The sequence below is a fragment of the Peromyscus californicus genome, unplaced genomic scaffold (assembly GCF_007827085.1).
Source record: "Peromyscus californicus insignis strain IS unplaced genomic scaffold, ASM782708v3 Scaffold_20__1_contigs__length_68692818, whole genome shotgun sequence".
NCBI classification, from domain to species: Eukaryota; Metazoa; Chordata; class Mammalia; order Rodentia; family Cricetidae; genus Peromyscus; species Peromyscus californicus.
Window position 1 is genome coordinate 5,503,682 of NW_026294503.1, and position 23,849 is coordinate 5,527,530.

The following is a 23,849-nucleotide window of genomic DNA, read 5'->3' on the forward strand; positions in this document are numbered from 1 at the left end:
TGGGTGCCATTCAGGATTCTCTGCTAACTGTAAAATGTGGACTGGTTTTCTTAACGTTCTTATAGTCCATATGTATATAAACTTTAAAAAAAAGTAAGAATATAACCATGTCAGTGCATTGCCCCTAGCTTTAAAAATGTACAACTATATAAATAAAAACTGTTTCTTCAATATTACTTGACATTTCTTCTGTAATTTATTTAAAAAAGTAAAATGTAACAAGATACTTAAAAAAAGGCTAGATACAAAAGTAGTTAAGCTGCTCACGAACATTTAAAATTTTCCAAAATGTATTTTCAGTAATCATGATCTTATAAAACATTTTACAGTTATCAGAAAGTGCCCAGCTGAGCACACATAACTGAATTACCTTAGCACAAATGTCTGGTTAGGATGAAGGGCAATAGCCTGTCTGACTGCATTGAAACAGGGATACAAAGAAAGGAAGGTAACTGTGATAAAGTATTGTGCGTTGGCCCTGTCATATGTACAGAAAAAGTGCCCTCTCTCAACTGAACAAATTACATGCAAAATAGTAGTAGTATCATTTAATATCCTAGAGCTCAATGCGGCTAAAATAACTCGCAATAGAAGTGGTTTTTATAGGTAAAAGTGATTTCGTCTCTAAAATCTGAATGTCAAGAACTTTTTACAAGTTCCATATACATAATACAGAATTGCAGCCAACCACAAATTAAACACCATAAAAAAAGTTAAAATGAAAACACAGAACATACTTAATTTTTTATTTTGAAATTCCCTATTCCCTCTATACAAGAACCTTTGCTGAAACACTTTCCACAAAGGCAGCAGTGAATTTTCAGAACATTTTACATTTTTCCCCCTCAGCAAAAAAGAGAAATCACAGTGTAAATTATGTTGCTCTGCTGTCATCTTTGGCTGGGGTTAGACCTAGAAGATGGCGACTAGGAAACCATCATAGACAAAAGGTGCCAGTGCTTCTCAGGCCTGTAAGCTACAAACTCAGCAAGGAATGTTTGCATTTAATCTCTTTAAGGTACCACCAGGGGGGTATGACAGCATTAACTTCCATAAACTTTTATAGACAAATGGGAAAAAAAAAATCTACAAAATTAGCTAGTAATATTACACGGCAATACACACTTTTTATACTCTACACAAAACCAAAATTCTTGGTCTTAATGGCGAGTAGTAATTTTTGTTTGAGAATCTGTTTAGAGGAATAGAGTGGGACATAAAGTCGAGAAATACAAGTATTTGCAGTAGGAAGATGTTGGTCATCTGGTGGTCTTATTGTGATTGAAGGCATAGGCTGAAAACCTTCTTCACTGGCTGGCAATGATGGGCTTGATGTCCAAAAGTAAACCTAAATAAGAACATAGAATTACAATTGTGGCTTTATAGTCAACCTTAATTCTGGCAACATAAACAACCACAACTCTGATGCTTAAAACCAAGTTTAAAAATAAAGTCTCACAAACATAACTGCCCAACTATGAGCTGACCATAACAACAGACATGCTAAGATGGATGGGGCGGGGAGGGGAAGAAGTCCAGGAAGTATCAACCATAAACAAATGACTACAGACAACTAAGAAATGCTGAGAGCAGAATAAACAGTCTTTCCTAGAGAGAGCACACTACTTGATAATCCAATACAGAATGTCTCCCCTGAAAACATACATCTACATAACATTATACAGCCCGAGCAGGTTTTACTTATGTATTTAGGAACATGAACACGAACACACACACACACACACACACACACACACATACACACACTGGGAGAGTGTAGAGACCATGTATGGTATTTCTATGGCATTTACTTTTCACAACTAAGCACTAAAAATCTAACTTTCCAGAGTAGCTCAGAAACTTAAGTAATTGTCAATATTTCCTAAACTATAACTGTGTAAGGAACTTCATCTTAGAAGTACCAAAGCAAAGCTGGTCCCATCCACTCATTTAACAGGTAAGAAAAAGCTTCATGTAAAGTTTCTTCAAGAATGAATGAGTCAGAGAGTTAGAATGGGCTAGAGAGGTGGTTCAGCAGCGAAGAACACTGACTGGATGCTCTCCCAAAAGACCTGGATTTGATCTCCAGCACCCAAACGATGACTCAAAATGATCTCTAACTCTAGTCTCAGGGGGATCTGATGCTCTCTTCTGGCCTCAGAAGGCACTACATACACATGGTGCACAGACATGCATGCAGGTAAAATACCCACATATATAAAGGAGAAATTAAAAAACATGAATAATCAATCAAAATCGATAGTTAAGAGAAATACTGACAGATTTCACATGACTTTTATTGGTAAACTATGTTCTTCAAGAGGGAAACCCACCAATCCATCTCCTAAAACACACAAGCAAAACACAGCAAAACCCCTTGTGTTTCTTTCGTCCTTTAACTTACAAGGTCCTGCCGTTCTGTCATGCTCATTTTCTCTACTATCGACCAGAACCAACGCTTGAACTGGAGAAGCTTGTCAGCATTCTCTCCTAAGAACATAAAGTCAGTGTGTTGTATTAGATGGTGTTGCTTCTGAATACTGGTAAACTGCTTATATAAACAAAGAGACAAACTTTACAATTTAAGGCATCTAATTCCTAAGAGGAAACTAGAGCTATCTGCATTTTTAAAACCTTTGAAATTTATCAGGGAATCCTGACTTGAAATGAGTAAAAGAAAAGTGAACTGTCATCACCCAAATCAATAGTCCATTATGTAAAGCTCATCTGTAAACTTGAGTCTTCTCATGTGACCCTAAGCCAGTGCTTCTAAAATCCTGCGTTCATAAGCCATGTGTCACTGATCTTTTTAAGAGGCGGACTCCCGTTCACTCACTGATCACAGGGTCAGAGACGGACACCAGAGTGCTGCTCCTCTGACCTCCTGACATACGCTGCTTCTTTCCCTGCTCTAGCTGTGCTTTTAAAATGAACCAAGTTCTTCTACGCGCTGACATTAAAATGTGTCACAAAACCCATTATATAACAAACTAAAAATCGCCAAGCATGAAGGTAATAAAAGAGAAAAAAAATTTTCAATTTTTCTGTAATCTGGGCTGGTGTACACCTTTAATCCCAGCACTCAGAGGCAGAGGCAAGTGCGATCTCTGTGAGTTCAAGACTAGCCTGGTCTACGCAATGAGCTGCAAGAGTGCTGCTGCATAGACCTTGTTTCAAAAACACCAAAAATAATAAAAATAAAATTTATAATTTGGTGGAAGCCACTTAACAAAATAGAAAAAAAAAAAAAAAAAAAAAAAAGGAAAAAAAAAATCCGAATTCATGTATGTAGTAATTGTAGTATAACTACAATCTTCCCAATCAACTTCCAGGAGCTCAAAAGTCTACACTTACCCTGAATGCTTGAAAAAGAAAACAACTTCAGGGCAAATCAAACACTGAGATAAAGCTTATCACCACTTTTTTTCCTTCTAGATTCATCATGTGACTTTGTGTCTTTACAATAAAGTGACCCACTTACAACTCTACACAGCAAACATTATGTAATCAAATTCTTTCACTATCTGAGGCACAGAAAACATTTATTATTTTTGTTACTTTGGTATACAAAAGTCGTTTTCTCACCACAAACAATTTTACTGTGTTCCAAATTATAGCCATCTTTTTGTTTGGGTTGTGTGTGTGTGTGCATGTGTGCAAGCATGCACGTATTTTGTTTTTAAGGCAGGTTCTCACTATGTATCTGAGGCTGGCTTCAAACTTCATATTCTCCTGCCTAGGCCTCCCATTAAAAAAAACAAAAGAATAACCTAATTCTAAGCTATCAAAATATTAAATTTCATTTAATCATACCCTTAAAGGTAATACTAAAAACCAACCTGCCTATCTATAGGGCTTGGGAAAGACTCTCAGATCCAGAACCTCTGAGGACACACTAAGCATGCTCCAGCTTCCTCTCTTCAGGAAGACATTCCTACCTGACTCATCATTGAAAGAGGTGAAACTGATCAGCATCTGCACATTGACTTCCCCACAGCCGTTCACCAAAAGCCGAAAGTCTTCTGCTGTTAAGTCTTCTAAGGAATTTTTTGGAAGCACATCTAGTAGACCCTTCCTCATTGCCTAGAGAATTTGAAATTTTTTCTTTTATTATAATCAGTACTTTACTTTCCATGGCATCTGTTCATATTATTAACGTTCAACATCAAATTTTAGCTACATCCTCTGAAAAATGCTAGTTCCCTAAGCAAAGAGAGAAAAAGCAGGGCTGTATTTTGACTTTCCTCTTTACAGATTCAAGACACCAGGGGAAGAGCTGAGCACAGCGGAACAGGCTACAGTTCAGAAGTCACCTAGTATTTTTACATGCCAGGATATAATTGAAATTATTTTTAAATTATATAATAATGCACAGGTGGCACAGTAGATAAGCATCGCTGCCTTGCTTCAATTTGGCAAAAGAGCACCCTAAAAAAAGCCGAAGTCTAGACACTTACTGAAAAATATACCAGTGTGTGTGTGAGTGAGGGAGCGAGCGAGGGTGTTGTTCCAAGTACCTCCCATGCATCAATTGTTAAATCTTACCCTCATTTTGCAGAGAAGGAAACCAGTACACTAAATAAAGTATTAGTAACCTGCCAGTGTGCAGCTAGAAGGTAGCGAGGGGAGTACTAACTAAGTATAATTCCCAGCACAAGAATCACCACCACTCTTGAATTTATACAAGCTTTATCCTGGAAAGGGAAAGCATTAATAGTACAGGTCTGGTGTGTTGTTTTCTGAAAGGGCCTGAATGCAGAGCTGGTTATTGTCTTGAGAACTTCATTTTTGGGATGCCCCCTCCATTACTGTGCTTAGGGCAATGAACCTTCTGTTAAGCACTAGTCTAAACTATTTGTGTTAACAATATGATAGCAGAAACATGTTTTCCTCTAAAACTTCAGTGGTCATGGCTGGGTGTGCAGCCAAGAAATACCTGCAGGACTAGCCACCAATAAAAACTCTGGATTGTGACAAGATCTTAGGCTTCCCTAATCAAATGCTGGCGAAGCTTGTACTTGGAACCCTTCAGGCTCTGCTTAATACAGCCTCCTCCTCTGCATATGTTGCTAGGGGTATCTCTGCATTTAGTAAATATGACTGACTGAATCCATTGACTCCTTCCTTCTAAGTTAGGGTAGTAAATACAGGTGGTGACAGGATCCACTCACTAGAAGCCCCCTTTCAACGTTTGCTCACCAGAGCAATTTTCTCATCATTACATAGTTATCCAAAAGAACATGAGTACTTAGTCTGAACTCTCAACTTTGTTGTAAAATGACTTTACATTTGAAAATTTGGGCCTTTTGTAGACAGATTACTGGGCTAATTCACCACAATGCAAGAATAAAAATAGCTTTATCACATGACATAGTACTTTTCTAGAAAATACTCACATGTAATGGCTGTTCTGCAACTACCAACATCCTGTGCTCTGCGTACTTCCTCACATACTCATAGACATTCTGAGGAGTGACTGGTATATTCACACCATTTGCAATGAGTTCAACCTGTAAATGATTCAGCAGTGACATTTAAAAACAATTCTGACAACAATAACAGCTCATGAGAACTTTTTTTTTTCTAAAATTTTAGGATTAAATGGTGAGTCTTTCTCTGACAAATATCTATCTAAGAGGTGCAAACCTTGTCGGCCTGAGTACAAAAGTCTGTCTTGGTCTGTCTCACTGATTCCTGACTCCTCTCTCTCACCTCTTACAGTGCTCATTCTTGTCTGTATGCATGCACCCTGCCTCAGTGGTTTTCTCTTGGTCCCGAGCCAAATCATTCTTTATAAAACAAGCCAAACATCAGGAACTGTGGATTTGCTTTACCTGTCCTCCACCCTCTTCTTTACACAGGTCAATTGCAAATGCCAAATCCATTGCTGAGAAAACAGCATCAGCATCTGAACTCTGAGACGCCAGGATCAGTTGTCGTAAACTCTCATACATTACAGGGTCAAAAAAAGCAAAGTCATGCCAGTTGACCTAAGGAAATAATCACACAGGACAATCTGAACAGAAGCTTTTTTTCTTGACCCAATAGTCAATTACAATCTGTGATGACTTTATCTTTGAGGGGAGGGGAAGTGATAGGGACTGAACCCAGAACTGTGTGCATGCTAAGTAAATGCTCTACCACTAAGCTATATCCTAGCCCTAATTTTATTTAACTTAAAAGCAGTGATAAATAATTTTTCACAAAATACATAAAACTGCTTTAAAGAGAGAAAAAATTAATAAACCTTTAGCTTTGATAATTCATTTCAATTTTTTATAACAGGAATAATAAGTTAACTGCTATGAGGTGGAGCCAACAGCACGCTTTTAGAATCATTTGGAAAGCCAGCTTTCTTTACGTGTGACTAGGGTGGCTCTTGACTATGTCATGTGCTCATGATGGTCTCCACACAACACAGGTTAGTAAGTCCCATCTAACTGCTCTAAGAAGTCTGGTGGCTTACAAAGGTCACATCACTGAGTTAAACTAAAGTCTACCAGATCTCATAAACATACTAACATTTTTATTGTTAAGAGCTTCGGTGTTCACTCAAGGTCTATGCACAAAAGCATTTTAGCTGGACATGTCAAGAGTTAAATTGTGGTCCCAGCTAGTAAAGAAAATATATACCTCTCATTATAATAGACTCATTTAAACATCAAACAATAGTCAGTGATTTGTTAAAGACAATTAATTTAGTACTAAAATGTGACCAAACACCCATGATGAGGTCATAGGCCCTAGTGGAAAGGTTTCTGTAATTGTTTTGTTGAATGGACATGGTATACTTATCAAAATGTCTTCTAAATTGTTTATGCCCGTACATTTAGTGTTGCTGTCAGTTTCTTTTTGCAGTGGTCAGTTTGACTGCAGACTCAATTGGTCAAAGTACCAAGAATTAGTATTGACTGTCCAGCCATAAGTGGGAGATCTGTATCACCCAGCCCAAGGCTCAGAGGTTATTGTGTAAGAAGCAGGTTGGGAGGTGTGTGTGTGTGTGTGTGTGTGTGTGTGTGTGTGTGTGTGTGTGTGTGTGTGTGTGTAAAAGCCAGAGAAAGCAGCAGTGTAGAAAGTGGCTGTGGAGCTCATCAAGGCTCTTGAACTATCAAAATCAGAACAAGTTCAAGACGGGGCCATCAATACCAAGTCATGGACATGAGAGCTCACAGTGCCCACATCTCTCTAGCAATTTATACAATGAATGGTTGATGGGGGTGGGAGAACAACACAGACCATTTCCTTCAGTGATTTAACCGCTGGTCAAGTGTCCATGCTCCTGTAAACAACCTTAATGACACCCACTAAGTCACAAACATAAACCACGTGGTCACAGACAGACATGAAAGCAGAAGGGACTAAAGGGAGCAGGAAGGGGACAAAAGGAAGCGAGGAGAATGGGGCTATGACCAAAATCAATTGTGTGCACAGGTGAAAATGTCACAATAAACTCATTATTGTGCATAACTACTATGTGCTAATAAAAACCACTAAAGGGGGTAGTAGCTTTAACAGCTAATAACCATTCAATAACAATTCAATTTACGGTAGATGTATGGTATAGCCATCTCTGAAAAAGATTCTGATTTCTTTGTAATAGCTTTAGGAATTGTTGTGATACAGCTGAGTAATTAGCAGCACATGTTAATCTTGCCAGGTAATCAGACTATCAACACATAAAGAAAATAATCTAATTCTATAAGCCATATGAATATCATGCATGTCGGCTCTTTGGCCCCTCTGTGGCACATGTATTTTTCAAGTTAGAATGTTGTTTAAGACTATTTCTATACTCTACTACCACTCACTTGTGACCTATTATAGTGGCTTTGGCTTCTTTAACAATGTGTGCCAAGCATAGTGCTTGTATCTTTATAAAGTTGTCAAGAGTATTTCTTTTCAGTAGGATTCAGGTTTGTCAGGAACCAACCATAATTGTTAGCAACTCTACTGTGCCATCTCCCCATATACAAAGACTAGCTATATCATTAAATCTTTGACAATTATAATGCTTTACCACAAACTGAATACTATACAGTGTACCATCTTTTATTTTGCAAAAGAAATGTTTACAATTGTAAAATCAGTTATATGCATCAAACTTACTTTTCTACCAAGCAACACTTTAATTACATGCCTATTCAATGTGATAGGACATAGTTCATTTTGCAACAGACATAGTCCAAGAATCCTAAAAATAAGAAGAGAAATATAATTTAAATTCAAAACCAATCATAGAATTAGTCCCACACATACATACATACATACATATATATATATATATATATATATATATATAAAAATAATTTTGAGGAAATCCTCTAAGTCTCATTTCTACCTAGTATAAAGTAGAGTATATATCCAACTTTAAAGCTAATGTATTTTCAGCCAGGGTGTGTGGTGACACACCTAATTCCATAGCCCTGAGAGGTTAGTAGGAAGATCAGGAATTTGAGCCCAGCCTGGGCTACACAGAAAGCTTGGGGCTAGAGGAGTAGCTCAGTGGTGGAGAACATGCTTAGCATGTGACAAAGCCCTGGGTCCAACTCCTCGATTTAAAGATTGAGGACAGTTCGTTTACCTGCCAATGTTTCTGAAACAATTCAACCGTGCTTCTGTGTTTTTGCCAGGTCTCGGAGTATAAAAGCCTCTCTTTCCAGGTTGGTAGAACAAAGGGGCATTGTCATCACCATCATCTGTATCATCTAAATCCATATCTACTACACTCCGACTAGAGCCGTGACGCTTTCGGTTTTCCTACGGACAGAGTTAGTTAAGAGAGATGAAGCTCCGGAGCTCATTTGAAAAAAAATATATGGAATGCTTCTCTGAAATCACTCAAAGTAAAAGAAAAGCAGAACAGAATTCATATTTAAATGTAGTGTATAACAATATTAAAGGTAAACTCTGAGCTGTAATATACCAACCTTATATATACTAAATCTTCATGTCTGCTATTCCAAACAACCAGTTGGGACTGGGGCCTCGGACCGATTCGAGAGTGCATGCCTGGCAGGCACAAAGCCCTGGGTTCATCTTCTACTGCATAAACCAGGCATGAGGAGAGCACAGGCCTGTAACCCCAGCACTGGAAGGCTGAGACAGGAGGATCTTCTGAGTAAGTCTCAGGCCACTCTGGGCTAGAGTGAGACCCTCCGTTCAAAACAAACAAACCCCACTCTTTTCCCTCAATGCTTAGAAGGTATTTTTACTAGCTATAGAGTTCTGGATTGCCAGTTCTCTCAGCATGGAAATGACAAGATTCTACTATCACTGTCCTCTTTGACTATTTAACTGAGTCTGGACAGTGTTAGTACAGTCTGCTTCAAGTCTATTGACCTTGAATTTGTACATCTACATCTTAGAAAAAAGTCATTTTTTCCAGCATTACTTCGAGTAGTTTTCTATACCAACCTCCCTCCTACTGCTTTCCAAAGACATCGTGTCACTAGATCTTTAGTACTGCCACAGCCCCGAGACAATACTTGAACTCTGTTTTCAAGTTGCCGTACTCATCTTGTTAGGCCTAATCCAGTGACTTTTTTTCCTTTGAGGGATTGTACTTCTACTCCAAAGACTTGTTTAGATCTCTTTCTTAAACCCTGTTTTCCCTACTAGAACTCTATCACCAACTACAGGCTCCTTTTTGAGGAGAACTGGTCGGTCCTGTCTGGTTCTCGGTTGAGTGAGTAGTTCTGAGCTTAGGAAGATTTGTAGCTGGTACATTTTGAGTATTAGGTTGTGACTCTAAGTTGTATTAAAAATTGCATTAGAGGGAGAAGAGTTTTTAACACAACAGGAGTTACGTTGCCAATTCTATTTCAAAACTGTTAATTATGCTATTCAGTGTATCCTGCATGTGTACAACCTGTGATACCTGGGCAGCGCTTCCTATGCAGGGTAATTCTCAAAAGCCTTTGTTATCTTTGAGGTAAGACAGAACAAGGTTCAGCTTTGCCCTCCTGATGAAAAGACAGTGTGATGGCCATTTGTCAAGTTGTGACTTCTCTTTCCGATCTGTGTGCTACTAATTGTTCAGAATTCACAGGGAGTTCCTTTTTGCATTTTGTACTGAATTTTGTGTGACCAATGATAGAGATTATAGTGTTTGCTCCTCTTAGCTAGAGCTAGAAGATTAATTATGAAATACAAGAAACAAACCACACCACACCCACAGAGTGATAGACTGTTTTCTTTGCATCTTTAGCACCAACAGCTTCCTGCAAGAGTGGATCCTAAGATTCTTTACTGCCTCTTTCCTCTGCTAGTCAGTCTCCAAACTAAACCTTAAGTCAGTCTGTGTTCAACCATAAACAGTCAAGTGACTGGTACTATGTTAATATCTAACTCAATTTTATAATTTGATTCTGAGTATTTCAACCACATATCTTGCTCTTTCTGTACTGTAAATCATATATTTTATTTACAAAGACATCTCCTAAATCCTGTTTTCTTCCTCTTTTATTGTTCTAACGGCTCATTAACACATATACTAAAAAAATCTCTTACCTGTACCTTTTCCGAGGAGTCTAATAATCCAAGGTCCAAGATACTATCAGCTCCATTTTCCCTAAAAATAAATGAAAACCTTTTACATTCCATGCAGGTGAAATGTCGGACATTTAGTATCTGCTCATATTTATCACACATTTTAAAAACCAGTTTAACCCCAACCATGGACTACGCTTATAACCCCAGTGCTTGTGGGGCTGCACTACAGAGCAAACCCGAGGCCAGTGCTTAGGCTATACTGCCAAGACATGTTTCAAAACAAAACAACCAAACAAAACCCCAAAATTCCACTAGCTGCTACATACAATTCAAGACATGGCTACGATTCCCTGATATAAGACAACATCTACAGTCTCTATTGGGATGCTAAAACTTTAGTACAAAGCAAGCACTGCAGAAAAACGCTCAGAACACAGTTACAGCAGCAATCAAATTCTCTAGTATAAGTCTTGTAAATATATAAGTCACTAGTAAATTCAATATTCACTCCGTAAAACCCGATGTTAGTTTTGCTCAACAGAAAGTACTAAATTGGCAATGCTTCCATATATTTACAAAATCTTCTTATAAAAGATGCAACTTTCTCTCAATTTTCTGTCTAATGGGCTAAGCTATTCTTAGTCTGATCACAACTCCAGAGACAAGGCAAAGAATAAAGAAACAATACATAAAAGTCCAGAGAAAGTGTTGGAGAGATGGCTCAGAGGTTAAGAGCACTGGCTGCTCTTCCAAAGGTTCAATTCCCAGCAACCACATGGTGGCTCACAACCATCTGTAATGAGATCTGGTGCCCTCTTCTGGCCTGCAGGCCTATGTGCAGGCAGAACACTGTATACATAATAAATAAATAAATTTTTTAAAAAAAAAGTCCAGAGGAAAATAGCAGTAAAGGACATTATCAGTAGATCAACAGCTCTTAGCTTGGGCTATTCGAGGCCTTGAGAAGTGGCTGTTGAGCTCTGGTGCTCAGCCCAGCTGTCTATACTACTTCTAGAACTGTAGCTAATCACATTGTTACCTAAGGCCTGGGATGGAATACAGTGGCGGTACCTAGCTAGAGCGGTGGTTTGAGTAAGAATGGCCCCCACAGGCTCAGATATTTGAATGCTTAGTCATCAGGGGGTAGCACTATTTGAGAACTATTAGGATTAGGAGGTGCGGCCTTGTTGGGAGGAAGTATGTCACTGGGGGATGGGCTTTGAAGTTTCCAAAGCCCAAACCAGGCCCAGTGGTTCTCTGGCTTCCTGCTGCCTGTGGATCTAGATGGAGAGCACTCAGGCCCAAATATATGTTTTCCTTTAGAAGAGGTGCTGTGGTCAAAGGAGTCCCTTCACAGCAATAGATCAGTGACTAATATACCTAGCATGTATAAGGTTCATAGCACCATATACATTCTCATACATTTAAATTAATCCATGCTTCAAACTGGCTGAAATGAGTAAGCCCACCTAAGTGTGGCATATCTTCCTAATATATGTCACCTTGAGTAGAGGGATATTTGGTATTTTTAGATTTCATATTCAAACTAACATACTTTGCATAAGGCAAAGAAAAAACTTAAACAAAATTTTAAGGTAAATTTGGAGCCCTAAAAGGAATATCATATTTAACCCAAGAATTTAGGAGATTTACCCCAAGATTCTGAGCATAATGTGGTCTCTTGCCATGGGTACTCCCAACTAGGGAATTTGAGGTACTTCAGGGAAATTTCAGATACATTTCTTCTACACAAAATTGATTCTAAACTTTGTCTTGGGAACAAAACAGAACAATTTTAAATGTCAAATACCTTCTATAACCTAATAAAGCATGAAAAACTCAGCTACTGCACTTAGGAATTATAAGACACCATTTTTAAAAAAATCTGAAAAAGGTATTTTACTTTTGTTTTTTGAGATGTGTGTGTGTGTGTGTGTGTGTGTGTGTGTGTGTGTGTGTGTGTGTGTGTGTTTTCTGCCTGCATGTATACCTGTGCCCCCAGCTAGAAGAAGGTACTAGATCCTCTGGAACTAAAGTAGCGGACAGCTGTTAGCAGCTATGTGGGTCCTGGGACCCAAACCTAGTCCTCTGGAAGAGCAGCAGGTGCTCTTGACCACTGAATGATGTCTCTCCAGACCTGTCCTAAGTTTGAGGATATGGTGAAAAACACCCTCTCTGGAAATAACACAGCTCATGTTTAAACTGAAGTGCTGCTCCAACCGCACACATTACCGTCCATGGGCGATAATGAGCTCCATGGCCTCATCGACTCTCGCCCTCAGAGAGTCTTCACTTGCCAGCAGGAGAAGCAGCTGCGCTGGGGACAACTCCAACAGCATGCCGGTGATTTTACTTGCAAACGCCTATAAAAGATGAAGAAATGTTACGTCATCAACTCTGCTGGTTACGAGCTACAATCAAGAGAAGGAAATCAAATTTTAAAAATTTTCTTGTGAACTAGCAAGGCTTTTTATGAAACTTCAAGGTTAATCAGACAACTTAGACAAGGAACGCACAGTCCATGAACTAGCAGTTTTGTTGGGGCTGGAATATTTATATGATGGTCTCTCTGTATTTCTTAATGTATTTAAATTCCAAGTAAACATACATGTAATTTCTATAATTTTTGTCTTCCTCAGAGAGCCAAAACCACTTTCAATGAATACAGCAAAAAAAAGGGAGGTGAGGAGGAAGGCGCCTATCACTTAAGACTGACTTATCGCAAGAAATAGAACTGATATTCTGCTTTATTAGTCTTTTTGGCTGCATGTATGAACATAATACATAAAGACCAAAAAGGGGAAAAAAAAATCCATGACTAGTTTACAGGTTCCACATTTTGAGAGAAACTTAATAAAACATTCAATTGAAATGGAGCTATTTTTATCAGCAGTAAAGGACTGCCATGTTTTAGCTACAGCTTGCTAACAGAGCGTATCTACTTTAAAAAGGAACAATGGTTTATTTAAGTAAAAATATAAAATATATAAAAATGAGTATAAATCACAGCGAATTCTTTAACACAGAAGGAACTCAAATTGGGCAGAATTGAATTGTCTCAAACTTAAGTTTTGTGGGGGGAAAGATTCAAGTACAGTTACTTCCAAGCAACACTTTCTTTTAAAATTTCTTATCACTGTAGAGGCAAACAGTCCAACACAGTGTACTTGCTTCATAGCTGCCATTACAGGAAAAGAGCCCACATCTAGTTAACGGTAGGACAGTGCCCCCCAGGACTCACAGGTTGCATTGCCTGGACTCGGGGGTAAAGCCTCTCTCCAAGGGCCTGCCGATGAGCTGGCAGAGGGTCGGGGTCATCACTAGGGTTCCCCTCAGAAGCAGGTCTGAACGGCCTGGTATCGATGGAAAGCTGTCTCCTGAAGTCTCTGTGAAAGAAGAAAGTTTCTGACTCCATTGCCTTTGACCAAACCAAAATGTCAGCACACCTTGGTCAACAGAAAACCAGAGAACACATAGACAGTGCCAACCATGACACCAGGATGGTACGATGTCTAAATACAACATGCCTGAGCAAAAAGATTACCTAGGTTTGTCACTAAAAATCTACATGTAACATATAATTTGATTTTAATGGAGCAGGACCAAACCAGACTCTGAGAGACTATCCATAATTCCTGGAAATTTTAAACAAAAGTAAATGTAGCCCATTTCAACAAGAGGAAATTAAAATACAGTTTGTCACAATTAAGACTTAATTAAACTAGGAAAGTAATAATTGTAATGAAATGTCAAACTTTAGTGAATAAATAAAAAGGCAGTGTACTTTCAAATGTCCCAGGGTTGCTAAAGCAGACCCTTTCATTATCCATCCACCACCAAATCTTACACTGATTTGCAAGCCTTTATCTATCCCACTTACCTAAAATGCCCGTATTGAGTAAATATTGAAACCCACTGTACCTATCCCGGTCTCTCCGAGACCCTGCTCGCAAGCCACTACTCCTCCTCATTTCTCTCTCTCTCTCTCTTTCCCGGTCTCTCTCTCCTCGGTTCCTCAATCTTTGCATTAAACCTACAAGAAAAGATGAAAGGCAGGACATTACAATAAAGACAAAAGACAACAAGCTTTTACATTCAGTCAGCGCCGACGTGAGACCACGAACAGGAGGCTGCTGGAGATCATTTCCTTGCCAGTACCTCTCTCTCTGGGGTGTGTGCTGTGTGTGCATACACTACATCAGATGTGTCTACTGCTGCACGTTTTTGACACAGGCTCTCTCATTGAAACTTGCCATCCCACAACATGGTTATAAGCCCCTGCAAACTATGCCCAGTTTTTAATGTGCTAGGGATTTGAACTCAGATTCTCCTCTCTCACAGCTCCTTGGTTTTTGAAGGTTACTGATAGTTGTATAGAATGTACACAGCTCATCATACAAGTTCACCTTAACACTGGTGAACTATTCTCCCCTTGTCATGTCAAACTATGAAATAATATGCAACTACTGCTGGACTGACTTAATTATAACAGTGCTGAGGTGTCTCACACAGTCGAAGCCGCTGAGTGAAGGAATACCTTTTGTAGTCTCCATTTGGGGCTCTGAACATTATAGACCGCCAGAACATTAGCTATTATGAAATTCCAATGCTCAGTCCTGACCATGGTTTTTTCTTTCATTCTTTTTAAAAATTCTATCTGTGAATTTGCTGTACCCCAACAAATGGCAGGCACACGCCACTGCATAGGCCTGGGTTCTTCTCTTCTTCCACCCTGGGGACCCTGGGGACCAAGCTCAGGTCAGCAGGCTTGGCAGCAAGAGCCTTATGCTAATATAGCTCACCTGCCCTTGAGTATGGCTTCTTAATAATGTTTGATAAAGAGATTTCTAAAAGGTCAAGATTTTCCAAGTCTCCCCATTCCAATCTATTAATCTACTTTCATCAGAAGTTAAATGGTAATGTGATGACTAAAGACTGGCAAACTCTCCAGTTGTTCACCCGTTACTGCTTCTGCAACCCAATCAATCTCCATGGACATGCCCAATGAGACACAGATGTAGCCTAAGTAATTAGGAACTTCCTCTGGCCTAATTACTCCAGCCACCCACTTAGAAGACTGCCAGCTCCTGACCCTGCTTGGCACACGTTCCCCATTATCATCTCCTACAGCTTTTGTCACGTTCACAAAGCTTGAAAGAACCAAGGGCAAATTAGGTCAGAGTTCTAACCCCCAAGTGTTGGGTTCGTAATGAGGTTGCAATGCTCCAAGATGTTAATAAAGCCCTATTTTTATTTTCTTATTTAATTTTTTTTCATTTTACATACCAACTCCTGTTCCCCCGCCCTCCCCTTCTACCGCTTCCCCCACCTCCCCCACACCCCCTCCTCACAGGGGATAAGGCCTCCCTTGGGTTGTCAGCACAGGCTGGCATACCAAGTTGGGACAGGACCAAGCCCCTCCCCCATGCATCACAATAAAGCCCTATCTTTAAAGAGGAAAAAAAATCCTACTGAAATTAAAATAATAAGCATAGTGACACAGTTGGTCCACGTGGTCTCATGCTCTTTAGCTCATGGCATCAGAGCATACTTGTGACTCTTGTACCTAGAGAACTGTGTTTTCTCTTCAAGTAGCTGTCAACACAAGGGTGAAAGAAAGAGAGAAGGAAGAAATACTCCCACTCCCTTCCTGGATTTGTATAGTGCTCACTTAAGAGCTTACAACCTGTCACCTCCAAACAAGTAACAACTGAGGTGAGAAGCTAGTGATCACACACTGAAGAGCATGGTGCAGTAAGAAGCAAACTGTCAATTCAAGCAGTTTGTCAACACTAAATCATACTCTAGAATAAAATTCTGTAAAATGTATAGATACACGGTCATGATTACCACTGTTATGACAAACAAGAGTAATAATTACGATGCTTGACATCTGTAGAGTACTTACTTGTGTGGGTACCTTTGTTGGCATTCTGGATACAATCTAGATTTGGCAATTTTTCATTTGATAAAAATGCTTGTGCGATGGCTGTATAGAAACTCCGTGCTACACCACTGCCCTCTCCTGGTTCATCCTTAAAGGTGACTTTGACTCTGTGGACAGCCATTGGTGTGGTAGCACATCTTCGGCCAAAATGATTGTTGAGCTGCCTCATGGTCTGCTGAATGAGAAGATCCCGATCCCGATCGACCTGGCCAAATGCACCAAATAGTCAATCGGTGCTGAAACCACAGGGTTTTCTACCTCAAACTACAACCTCACCTTTCCCTTGCTAGTTTAAATACTACAAAGAAACCTGAGGTCTCAGGAGCTTTTACACTCCAGATATACATCTTTCCGAAGCAAAGACTGTCCTGCATTAAATCAGGCTAATGAATTTAACTCCACTTAAAGCCATTCTTTCAAAGAGCCACCAGAAGCTGGGGCATGGTGGCACACGCCTTTAATCTCAGTACTCAGGAGGCAGAGGCAATCGGATCTCTGTGAGTTCGAGGCCAGCCTGGTCTACAGAACTAGTTCCAGGGCAGCCAGGGCTACACAGAAAAACACTGTCTCAGAAAAACAAACTAAACAAACACACACATAAATAAATGAAAAAACAAAGATCCACCAGAGAACGTCAATCCTATTCATTTGTTACACAAGAATAAATTCCAAATGGATCAGAGATGTGAACTTTTTCTCTTTTGAGATGCCTTGGTATGTAATCCAGGGTAGCCTGGAATTTATTCTATAGGAAGGCCTCAGAATAATGAACTTCCTACACTACTGAAGCCCAAACACATATAACTCCCTCAGTAACAGAAAATATAAGTGTGAAAAATGACATGCTGGAGAAAAAAATACCTGCAGACTCCAGCACACAGACATACTTGTGCACTGAGTACACATCACCTAAAGGCACTGATAAACAGCTTCTACAATTCGAGGGGCTGGCAGGGTGGCTCAGCAGCTATAGGTACCAGCCACCACCCTGACAACCTAAGTCCAGTCCCTTAGAGCCACGAGGAGGAGGAGTTGGCAACCCCTCTGCACACGCTCTGGCCTGTACCACACACCAAGAACCATGTTTAAACACGGATCTTTAAAAGTGCTTCACTTTACTGTTTGTCTGTTTGTTTGTTTGTGTAAGGGGAAGGCTTCATTGTGTGGCTCTGGCTGGCCTGAAACTCTCTCTGTAGGCCAGGCTGTCCTTGAACTCACAGAGATCCACATGCCTCTGCCTCTCCAGTGCTGAAATTAAAGGCATATGCCACCATACCCATCTGAAAAAAAATTATTTTTAATTTGAAAAAAAAAGTAACTTTATACTAAAAATTGGGCAAAAATACACCAAGAATTCATTAAAAAAAAAAAATCCTAAGAAAACAAAGATCCTAAATACATGAAAGGTTTAACTTGCCTTAAAATAAGAAATTTAAATTAAAACTATATGTAGATATCATTTCTTATAAAAATTCTGACAGTAAAATGATGAAGAATCAAGCATTTGCACTTGGATATTATCTATAGACAATAAAGCTACAAATTAACCTAAAGTTACTATCAATAATCATTTTAAACCAGGTGTGGTGGATCATGCCTGTATAATCCCAGAGGCAGGAGAATTGCCAGAAGGTTAAAGCCAGCCTGGGCTACACAGTGAGTCCTAGACCAGCTTAGGTGATAAAGTGAGTGAGTCCCTGTCTCAAAACAACAAAAATAAACGTTTTATTGGTGGTAGGAGTAATGTCGTAATTCTAAGACTGCTGCAAACCGTGGGATAGAAACAAATAACCCACCAATGGTGAGAAGCCGTGTATTCAGTATGGAGGAAAGGATATCTTCCATCTGAATTCAAAGTCTCAGTATGAATTTCACAGTAACCTTTTAAAGGCCTAGAAATAACAACCAACCCAGTAGAAAATGTGACCTCAGATCAGAGCCTATTTTTAACCTGACAATATGATTTCTTAAAGAAATGGCCAATGTAAGGCCTGTGGCAGGAAATTCCTAAGACACACTGGAAGGTCTCAAGGAAGGCTACTATAGATAATATTAAAAAGACACAAAAATAGAGAGGGAACAAACAAATTAAGCATCAATAACAATAGACTGAATGGAATTCAATACACCAGAAATTTTTTAGCTCATGTTTATGTAATGAAATGTGTGCGTGTGTGCGCGCATGTTCATATGTCTGTGCATACATGTGTACAGGTATGCCTGCCCATGCAAACGTGTGTGAAGGCCAGAGATTGACATTGGGCTTATTCTTCTATCATTTTCTAACTTATTTTTTTGAGATGAGGCTCTCACTGATGTCAGCAAGACTAGGTGACCAAGGACTCTGTCTCTGCACCCCCCCCCCCCAGTGTTAGGGTCAAAGGTTATGGTACATGCTACCACACTTGGCTTCCTAAGTGGGTACAGATCTGAACTCAGGTCCTCATACTTATATGACAAACCCCTTACCAACTGAACCATCTTTTCAGTCCAAAACTTACTTTCAAAAAAAAAAAAAAAAAGCTCCATCTATAAAAGATGCTAGGAAACAAATTCCCAATGACCACCCCCGCCCCCCAAAAAAAATACTGGTCTAAATTTTTAATCATTTCTTTAAAGTTTTAATTATAAGCATATAACCTTAAGCAATATTTATTATCTATGTGTTTCAAAAGTTGTGAAGTACTGAACAAAGCTCATAGGAACTCACAAACTTTAGACTTGATACTATGGTATCTGAATGGAACCAGACTAGGCCCTCTGCATACAGGACAGTTGAGTAGCTGGGTCTGTTTGAGGTGCCCCTGGCAGAGGGATCAGGATCTATTCCTGGTACATGAGCTGGCTTTCTAGATCCCATTACCTACGGTCAGACGCCTTGCTCACCCTTGATGCAGAGGGAAGGGGCTTGGTCCTGCCTCAACAGAATGTACCAGGCTTGGCTGTCCCCCTAGGGGAGAACTTACCCTTTTGGAGGAGGGATAAGAGGGGGATCTGTGTTTGGTATGTAGAATAAATTAAAAAAAAATTTTTTTAAACTGAAAGAAGAAATATTTAACCAAACCAAACCAAAATAAAAGTTGTGAGATATGAGATACAGATATGAGACAATCTAAATACCTTTACCTCTAGTGATAAATCTCTTGATTGCTGGTTTCTCAGTTTTTCCATTTCTCTACGGAACTTTGATTCTTTTACCTCAAAACCACCTAATTCAGTTAAGATCTTAAAGTAAAATAAGAAAAAAAAAATAACCATTATTCACTGAAACATGTTCTTATCACGCAGAATAGAATTCAAGTACACAAAATACACACTGATCCAGGCTCTGCTCCAACATCTTCCATGAACACTCTGCCAAATAGCTCTAAAGACAGGCGCCAACGTCCCAGCAACATGTCATGAGAGATGAGCATCCCCATGAAACTGCACTGCGGCCTGGAGAAGGGAGACAGGGAGAAAGCAATCAATTCCCCAGACTCCACGCTGGTCAACAGCAATGCCTTTCTCGGTCTTTTAATATTCTCATATGCTCTTTCATGAAGAGCTTTCCCACGGCTGCATGCTCCTGAGGTGTCTAGGTCACACCATCAAGGCATCTTCCATCTTCAACTTCCATTTCATTTACCTCCTCTCCTCAGAGTCAAATGGCCATCTCCACTTGAATCCCCTCTCCGTAAGTGATCTTAATTAGAGCCCAGCACAGACAAAATTGAACACGGCCTCATGACAACACTATTTCCTAGTAATCTGTATCCATCAGTACCATCTACTTCCCCACTGCACAGACGTAATGTACATTTTCCCACTTCTGTTCTTCCCGAGTGACACAGTCCACCTTCCTCTGATGTGATTTTCTTTCCATCCCTAAAGTTAATTTGCTAACCTTAACTCTTTCTTTCCTCATCAGCTGGAACTACTACTAACTGGTCTTCAGACCTCTATTTCTTTTCTCCAACCTGGTCTACATGGTCTAACCATCTTGCCATATTATCTAAGTCTAGGCTATTGCAGTATAGAGATTACCCCAGACCCTTTATAGTTGGGAGATAGTGTCCACACAGTGTATCTTGTTCGTCCACTAGAACTCCTAAGCATACCTTATTTCATTAACTAGCTCATTAACTTGTAAGCAAAAATATTATCTCATACTTCCAGCCAAAAACTAAGGCATAAACAAGAGTCAGCAAATCCCTTGGTGATTACCAACACTAAGCAACAGTATATGCTAGTAACTTATTTAGTAAACAAAAATGTACCTCTGTCAAAGATACTATTTGTGAACCCAAATTAAACATGAGTCACAAATCCTGAAAATTCTGTTCTTTCTAGTATTTACATGCTCCCCTTATCTAAACTGCTGATAACAAGTCTGTAATTGACAAGAGTTTTAAGACAGTATTAAACAAAAGAAAAGTAGCATCTTGGAAATTCAATAAAGGAAAAAGAAGATCAATTTTTAAGAAGTCATGGAGTCCAGAAAACTCAGTAATATTTAACTATCTGATAGTAAATTAGGAAATCACAGAAGAGTAACAATAATAATACTTATATATACAAATTTACAAAATGTGAAATCTCTAATAAAAATTAAAAGTTTAACAGTCACAGGGACATTACTTCATTTAGCCATACCTGAATGATGTAAGGGGTGGCCCTTCACTTTCAGTGAGTCCAATCTCTGCTAGTAAACTGCTTTTTAACTGGGCGGCAACATCATGAGCAGACGGCCCTGGCTTTGAACTCTCAGCTTCTTCAGCCAGCACACTCTGTTCTTCCCCTTCTTTCTTTTGCCGATTTTGCATGTTCATTACATTTTTTAGATTGGCAGCATAAGACATTTTAGTTGGAAGAACCTATGCAATTTTAGGTTTAAAAGTTACGCATTAAGAAGAAAAGAAGATGTTTTCAACTTTAATAGAGCTCCACAGAAACATATATTTGTTATTTGTTAACAGGTCCCCTTTCTAGAGGGTCTACCACCAAATGCAGTCTGTTCTTGTCAGCCTGCATCCTCCAGATGACCACAAATTCCAGTGCACTCACCAGAGCAGGCGCAGAGAATCTTCAAAGCAATGTTTTACAATCCCTCTGGTACTTAATCTCCTACATATTTTCAATAATTTTAGGACTACATCCCCTTTACCACTTGATTATAAAAATCTATCAGCTATATTTCTCTTATGCTGACTTTAAACATGATACTATTTTTTTCCTAGAAAAACAGCAGAGTATAAGTTTACCTCTCAAATCAGACATACATATCTGAAAGCTAAGTCTGGCATGTAGTTGTATGATAACTGACATTCACCCTTGACATTTATAATCTCCTCAAGCCTTATTTCTTACATAAATGTTTCCTTAGTTATAAAGACCAAGACAGCACCCAAAAGATAGAATTACTGACGTGTCATTACTAATGCTTCCTTATTAATCTTTATTCTTGATTCAAGTAGCTCAGCACATCGAGGGAAATTCGAAGCTAAAATTACATATGCTCGTATATAGTAAGTATTTTGGAAACCCAAGTTTTCAGCAGCGTACATCACCAACGCTCTGGAGGAACAGAGTAAGCACATAAAGAGAGCTATGTGATGTGTGAAATGAGCTGACACTGTAAGTCAATGAAAGGAACAGTTCTATTATACTGTAAGAAAAGCAACTTCTGGCACTTTTACTACTGGGGGAAATGAAATATTCTGAACTAATGCATCTCTTCAAACCTGGATGCTAGGAAAAGTGCTAACTAACAAATAGACTATAAACTTTTACTATCTTACCTCAAGGCAATTTCTGTCCATTGTAACTTCCACTAAGCATTTCCCACTACCGGAAGATGAGGAATAAAGACCCTGACTTGGACGGCCAAATAGATCTTCCTTTCTAGCATTTGGCTGGAATTTTAACAAGACATATTATAGTTAGATTGAACACTTCAAAATCAGCTATAAATGAACATTAGACCTATTAGTTCACCTGCAACAAATGTGGCTGATCAGCCAAGGGTATGGCTTCAGCCAGAGGCACTTCAAATGGATTTGGGGGTATACATCCAAGGAACGTCATTGAGTCTGAGCGTCGGAAAAAAGGGTGGTTTTGGCCAGTTTCTGCAGGAAGAGATTCATCATCCTTATCATTCAAAGTAGCACCTAAACATTAAAAATGATAACAAAATTAGTAATTACAAAGGGTAACAGAAAATTACTTTGTTCAATCCAAAATGCTTGGTATCTCTTATAAAATGTTATATACAAAAGCAAATTAAGAACTGGATTGGAAACAGGGTCTCATTGTGTAGCAGCCTTGGCTGTCCTAGAACTCACTATGTAGACCAGGCTGATCTGTCTCTACTTACCTCAGTATTGACATTAAATGCCTATGACATACCTACTAGCTTCTGCTGTATTTTTTAAAGTGACAATCCAAAATAACTGAATGCATTAAATATCACACAACAATAACAATTCAAGAATAAAAGCCGTAATGAATACTCCCACTCTATCTATACTGAACAGGCTTCTTACGCCCTCTCTTTAGATCCAGAGAAGGAAGCCAAACCACAGCTAGTTTCTCGGCATATTCAGGACGCACCCTGGTGACAGCCAAGGAGACGAAGAGAGGCTGAACTCGGACTATTTGCTGACCGCACGGAAAGCGTGCCCAGTAAGTCAGTCCACTAGCAGCACTTCTCCTGAATGGCACCAAACTCTGGCAGTGCCTACTGAGGCTGCGGAAATGGTGGATTATGGCTGGACTTTCAAAAGGAGAAAGAAAAAAACCAAACACCAACTACCACAAACAACAACCAAAAACCCAACCCAGACCAGCTGTCTTTCCCTAAGCTAATAAAAGTATTAGCTGGGAATAATAAAACAGGAAACTGGACTATTCATTTTTAATCTTTAACTCCCAACTAAAATAATAGAAAACTCCAAGTTGACTCTATAACAGTGGTTTCTCAACCTTCCTAATGTTGCAATCCTTTAATATAGTTCCTTATGTTGTGGTGAGCTCCAACCATAAAATTACTTTCACTGCTACTTTATAACTGTAATTTTGCTACTGTTATAAATCGTAACATAAATATCTGGGTTTTCCAATGGTCTTGGGCAACCCCTGTGAAAAGATCATTCAATTCCCAAAGAGGTCATGATCTGCAGGCAGGTTGAGAACCACTGTCCTACAAGATCCTCCAGCTTTGTGGCATTAAAAATTAAACTTCTCTTAGTTTCTATTCTCAAGAATAATTTACATTTTCCTAACTCTACCTATTTTACATCAGTATTAATAAAGAAGGAATTAACATTTAAAACTAAGACTTAAAGCAATAGTAAATATAAACTAAGAGAAATGAAAAAGGGAAATTCTAAAAGAAAAGTACGGACTACTGGAAAATCCCCATTAATTCAGT

General features: G+C 39.1%; 1 protein-coding gene across 4 annotated transcripts in view; it reads right to left on the minus strand.

Moving 5' to 3' along the window:
• Positions 1 to 732: 732 nt before the first annotated feature.
• Ubr5 (ubiquitin protein ligase E3 component n-recognin 5) overlaps positions 733 to 23,849 on the minus strand; it is a 119,624-nt gene continuing 96,507 nt past the window's right edge. For all 4 annotated transcript variants that reach the window (XM_052747642.1, XM_052747643.1, XM_052747640.1 and 1 more), the window contains exons 43-59: positions 22,415 to 22,587; positions 22,219 to 22,332; positions 21,074 to 21,294; positions 19,756 to 19,876; positions 19,565 to 19,663; positions 16,400 to 16,643; positions 14,413 to 14,524; positions 13,733 to 13,877; positions 12,724 to 12,854; positions 10,510 to 10,570; positions 8,582 to 8,757; positions 8,107 to 8,191; positions 5,835 to 5,990; positions 5,397 to 5,510; positions 3,939 to 4,083; positions 2,405 to 2,490; positions 733 to 1,348 (exon numbers count right to left, since the gene is read on the minus strand). In XM_052747642.1, the coding sequence (XP_052603602.1) occupies positions 1,136 to 1,348; positions 2,405 to 2,490; positions 3,939 to 4,083; positions 5,397 to 5,510; positions 5,835 to 5,990; positions 8,107 to 8,191; positions 8,582 to 8,757; positions 10,510 to 10,570; positions 12,724 to 12,854; positions 13,733 to 13,877; positions 14,413 to 14,524; positions 16,400 to 16,643; positions 19,565 to 19,663; positions 19,756 to 19,876; positions 21,074 to 21,294; positions 22,219 to 22,332; positions 22,415 to 22,587 (2,396 nt within the window). In that variant the 3' untranslated portion in view covers positions 733 to 1,135. The remainder of the gene's footprint in view (positions 1,349 to 2,404; positions 2,491 to 3,938; positions 4,084 to 5,396; positions 5,511 to 5,834; positions 5,991 to 8,106; positions 8,192 to 8,581; positions 8,758 to 10,509; positions 10,571 to 12,723; positions 12,855 to 13,732; positions 13,878 to 14,412; positions 14,525 to 16,399; positions 16,644 to 19,564; positions 19,664 to 19,755; positions 19,877 to 21,073; positions 21,295 to 22,218; positions 22,333 to 22,414; positions 22,588 to 23,849) is intronic.